The following is a 5,678-nucleotide window of genomic DNA, read 5'->3' as shown; positions in this document are numbered from 1 at the left end:
TTACTAATACAAAAAGCCAATTATTATATTATAGTTTTACATTATTAATTACAATCTTCTTAATTTTATTATCGTGATGAGTATTTCATTAATAAAATCAATCATCTTCAATGTATAACTGACATCTAAATCTCGACAAAACTTACAAACGAGTATAAAAATATGAAATATTACAATTGTACATAATTATAGTGTAAAAAAACTCGCGTTACTAATCTTTATGAGATCCTGACAAATTCTGTGAGACGACGAATTATAGAAAGATTGGAAATACTTATTGTTAGTCTACAAATTGGAAAGTTTCAGTCGCAGCGGTGATGTCACCGTGTTTGTAACCTGGCTTTTGTATTCGAGCGGTCCATAGTGCCATTCAATCCGGAAATTTCGTATTACCTATACATAAAATGCACTTTTATATGTTACGTCCGTCTGCAGTTTATAATGACGAAAATATGAAAATAACTTGAAGAGCAAATTCTCGCGGTTTTGTCGCATGAAGATTACCTTAAAAATTAAGGATTGACTTAAATTAATTGATTTTGCTGCTCATTATTCCCATTGGGAAAGATTTATCATTAAATTGTATAGAAAACTTAATTTTGTTAAAATGGAAAACTTGAATATTTGCCTATTTATATTCTTTAAATTGTGTTGTACATATAAAAATATAGTTTCGAATTCTTTATATTATTGAGAGAAACAGTGTCAACAGAAATTTGCGAGATTTTTAGTCCTTTGAGATGATTATTAAGATGTTATTTGATGTTAAAAATTATAAAATTATAAAAGTATTAAAAATTATAAAGCAACAAAAGTTTACAAACTTTTAAGAGTACTATCTTGAGCTTCATCTCGGCGAATTTACGTCCAATACAAGTGCGAACACCGAAACCGAAAGGCATATACGCATAGGGATGCGATTGTTTGTATGACGAATATTCGGAAGTGCCCCGTATCCATCTCTCGGGAATAAAACTGTTCGGTTGCGAAAAATAGGCGGGATCCATCGAGAGCAACGCGTGACAAGCTATAACGTCTGCCTGGTAACATATGTAGGAAAGAGTCGTTGAGAATATGATATTAGCTGCGCTTGGCATTGCAAGTCTGAAACGTCTCTTTTACGTTGGAGTGAACGAGAGAAGAAAAACGAGATAGAAAGAGAGGAAGATTACTCCGCAATGTCGAACGCAGCTTTTATTTCATTATTTCACAACGTACATCCAATGAAATTTTAATTACAATGTTTTGTGAAAAAGAGAATTATGAACAATTAAAATTGAGAGATTAGTTTACGGGCTAAACTCTAAAGTGTGAATAATAGAGAATCATTTCCGGTAAGAAATAGATATGAACACAGTAGGCTAAGCTATCGAGAAAGCCTTCCCGAAATTTTACTAATGTATTCGACAGCTAATTGAAAATAGATTTTAATAAAACTTTTATCTAGAGCAAAGTTTTAATATGTTTTTTAATTTAATATGTTAAACATTATGTTCAAAATAACGTTTTACTATAAAGTAACATTACTGTAATAGACTTTTAAATTATATGGTTTTAAAATTTACCTTTAATTTTTTAAATATCTCGACAAGAAATATATCGATATCAATATTAATAAAATATTGGTATTAAATATTGGCAAATCTTTCTGTAATATGGAAAAATATTAGAAAAGTGACTCGTACTCCTTTCGGTATCATGTATCCTCCTATGGAAACGTCTTTCTGCATAGTTCTTAAAGTGCCATTGGTGATGGGAAACAATCGCAAAGATTCTTTGATACAACTCTTAGTATATGGTATCTTGTTCAGGATGTCATATGTAACAGGGGTTGCTTCGTCAGGTAACACAGACATTACTTCTTTTCGTAATGTTTCCTGTTTTTCCCGATTAATTGCCATACAATATAGCAAAGCGGCAGCTGCATTGCTAGTCTGTAAGAAAGTATTATTTATTTTTAATTCTATTAATCCCGCTGTAAGATTTTTCTTAATTTTATATAACCAAAGGAGAATATACATATAAGCAACACATTTTATCTCGCCCATATTGCTTAGAACCGTCAAAAAATTGTAACTATTCACTATTATTATTTTATTAATTGCTAAAAGAAAAATAATTTTATTTATAAAGGATGTGCAGAATGTGATTATATGATAAAACGCGAGCCATCAAGATTATTATTCATAAACATTCAATTAAAATCCACATTATTTACCGTATCAGTGCTCATTATTATATCTAAAGCCATTACATTGGCTATTTGTTTATCGATACGTAAGAGTTTCTCTAGTATACTACGGTTTTCTAGTTTTGTATTATCCAAAAATTTCGTTTCCGGCACGAATTTCTGCAATTTACTATAATTGTCTAGATTCGTATTATTTGTTGCCTCCATACACTTCATCGTGGCTTCCTCGACATATCTCTCGGAGATTCTAAGAACAAAAATTATAAGATAAATTATATTACAAACAGAACGCTAGAAGAATACAATACCGATTAGAAGAAATTTTCAACATGTAAGGTAACTTATACTATACAAGGTACAAAAAAATATCAGTATAAATAAAATATACATTGACTTTCATTTAAAAAATATAAAGAAATTGAAGTATATATAGAACAATATATGTGGAATATTTTTGACACCTGTTTGCAACCACTCGTGAAATACGAATAATGAAGAATAGTTTTCTAAAGCGCGAGTTTTGCGAGCGATTTGCTTTCTAGCATAGTATGACGAATATAAATTTCGATACTTACTCGTTAATCGTATCTAAAATACAGAATAGCCTTTCGAGATTCCGCGTATTAATTTGCTGGAATACAGATGGTGTATTTTCCAAAAGATAAATGAGATCGAAGACTTCCCGTACAGAATTAATCATTATCTGCGGTTCCGAGTCCATGGTAAGATCGGATTTTAAGCACCCCAGTCGGCAGTTCAATGCGATCGAGCACATCGCTGTTAATTATACGCAAATTATCAGTTATCATCTATGATACGAAAGTCCAATTTCTCGTGCTCCACATTCGAGGAGAATTATAAAATATTGTCGGTGATGTACGAGTGTCTTGCGATTCGCTCACATATACTCAGAAACTTACATTCTAAGCTCCATTTGTATAATTCGTTTATGAAATCATGTGGCAACTCCAGGGTTTCAGGATCCCGCACCATTCGCATGTTCTCTACGAGATCGCTAGTTATCTCGTCGATGTATGTGGAGTATATTTTGACTATTTCCGGTCGTATCATGTGCGGAGCGACTTTTGATCGAAAATTGCTCCACAACTCTCCCTGGCTAAAAGCAAAAAAGTCGCTTTTAACAAGAGAGAAAGAAATATGTCAATGTTAATTCGCAAGCTGACGTGCAATTTCATTAATGATCAGGAGATGAAAGAGATAAAAGAGAAAAGAATATTAAACTTAAATATTAAGAGAGAATACGACGCGCTTGACTACATCTTTTCCAATGACTATCTGACCTTGTTACGAGACCGTACTGTCCGTTATAGATGTGTTCTCTGGACTGGCGATAGCAATGCAAAGGTTCCAGGGAGTTTCGCGTCGGCCATTTACCTTGCAACTGATACATATCTTTGCATAACTCTGGACAGAATAGGTAGATCATCGATTGTTCCTTTCCTATGCCGTCAAGTTTGACGATATTGCCGTATTTATCACGCAGCACCCGCATAAGTGTCAGGGTATTTATATTATGGTATTTACCTGCATTGTTTATGCCAATAATCGAGTTTCGTGTAATGCAATCGGGGAAGCACAAAGGGATGAGAAAATAATATTTAATAATAATAATTAAGTCATGTTTTGCTATATTGCGTTGTTCTTGTCTCACTGGTAGGCTTCGTAGCAGCAGTGTTGCTGGTGCCTTACCATTTGCGCGTACCAAATTTCTTACTCTTTCTTTTTACAGTTTGTCTTGATAGCCAATTATATTTCTGATTGTTGTGTATTGCAATACATTTTAGCAAGAGAGAAAGAAATATGTATTTCTAATTTTTGTGTATCGTGATAAATTTTAGCAAGAGAGGAAGAAATATGTATTTTCTAATTGTTGTGTATTGCGATATTATTACTAAAATATATTATATATATTTAAAAATACTCGATTTACATTTCATAGATGACAAGATAACGAATCTAAGATTATATTATGTTGAATCTTCCATGAAAAATAATGAATTCGATATTGGAAAAATTTTAGGAAAGTTAAAAATCGTGTAACAGGCCTGCTATAAAATATAGGTAAATATAAATGTATAAACGTACTTAGTTTTTATTTTAATGTATCAGGACAAAACATTTCCATGCCTTAAGTAACGACATATAATACAAAAACTCTAAGCGTTCAAACTAACTCGAATGTGTTCATCACCTATTGCAGGTGGTTCTGACATTTATTTGTGTAGATTTGTTATGCAAAGGACAACCAATTTCAGATTTTTGATGTAAATTTTAACTTGAATAGCAACGATTATAGCAATGAAGATTTTATTATCTTATAATGCATCAATAAAATAAACTCTTACCTATAAAAGGCATGAATCTAAACCGGTTGCCAATCAAAGGTAGTGCTTTTGGACCAGGAATATCCTCGGTCGGCCGCGCGTATTGCGGTTTATTCTCTGTTTTATACTCCATCGGATTATTTTGTATCGATCTTGCGCTGTATTGCATTTTTGATGGCAAACGCACACTACTAATTTCGCGAATAAAAGCTCTGGTCATACTTAGTCGGATTCCTATGAGCCTTCCTTCTGTTAATTTCAGTATAGTATAAGCATATATCTTTCAATCGTTTTTCTTCCACAGATTCGATGTTCGTCGATCAACGTATGTTCTTCTCGCCCGACGTCCGACTTCCTTGCTCTTCACACACTAAACCTAAACTAACTTCTGACAATTTGTTTTCGACCTTAACGATTTTAATATTCGTTATTCTTAACAAAATCTCGGTTTATAGAGTCACGATAAATTGGTAAACATTGATGGGTCACACAGTTGTGTGCCGGCGAACTTGCTTTCTTTCGTCCGAATGTTTTTGACAATAGACAATTTTATCTACTATGATACGAGAGAAAAATTCATTTACAGCTTATACCGGGTGAATCTTATTTCCTGCCCCAGCCTTTTACCACGAGAGATGGATTGCCGACTGCAATTGTAGCCAACTCTGGAAAAAATGGAAAAATCTCGTTATATATATATTTTAATAATGTAATATCTAATTACGTCTCTCAAGATACAATTAGATATTAGATATTACATGATTCAGACATATATTACGAGTGTTTTTCTATTTTCACCCGGGTTGGTTTATTTCCTATCCCAGCCTTTCACCATGAGAGATGGATTACCGACCCAAACTGTAGAGTAAAAGGCTGGGACAGGAAATAAGATTCACCCTGTATGTATATACCTTCAGTTTTCCTTTCCTCACTGTTACAATAATTTTACTCATTTACATTCTCTTGTATTCTCTAATCTTTCTCGTAAAATTATTCAGTTAAAGAACCGACGAATGTAGGAATTTATTAATACAAAATTTTTATATTATTTATACATATGTATACATTAATCTAAGAGATTAAAAATAAAAGTCAAATTTTTATGGTTAAAGTTTTTTTATTGGTTAAAATTTGAAACTCTG

General features: G+C 32.5%; 1 protein-coding gene across 1 annotated transcript; it reads right to left on the bottom strand.

The window, feature by feature from the left end:
- Positions 1-285: 285 nt before the first annotated feature.
- On the bottom strand, positions 286-3,814 carry LOC105567216 (cytochrome P450 CYP12A2-like). The gene is made up of 7 exons (XM_012021892.1): positions 3,445-3,814; positions 3,112-3,308; positions 2,767-2,968; positions 2,219-2,438; positions 1,686-1,934; positions 825-1,040; positions 286-393 (listed from the first exon to the last, which is right to left on the bottom strand). The coding sequence occupies exons 1-7, from the start codon at positions 3,702-3,704 to the stop codon at positions 286-288; spliced, it is 1,452 nt and encodes a 483-aa protein (XP_011877282.1). The 5' UTR covers positions 3,705-3,814.
- Between the last annotated feature and the right edge of the window lie 1,864 nt (positions 3,815-5,678).

The sequence above is a fragment of the Vollenhovia emeryi genome, unplaced genomic scaffold, assembly GCF_000949405.1.
Source record: "Vollenhovia emeryi isolate VEMERY1.0 unplaced genomic scaffold, V.emery_V1.0 DF939140.1, whole genome shotgun sequence".
NCBI classification, from domain to species: Eukaryota; Metazoa; Arthropoda; class Insecta; order Hymenoptera; family Formicidae; genus Vollenhovia; species Vollenhovia emeryi.
This window is presented reverse-complemented; position numbering and strand designations above follow the sequence as displayed.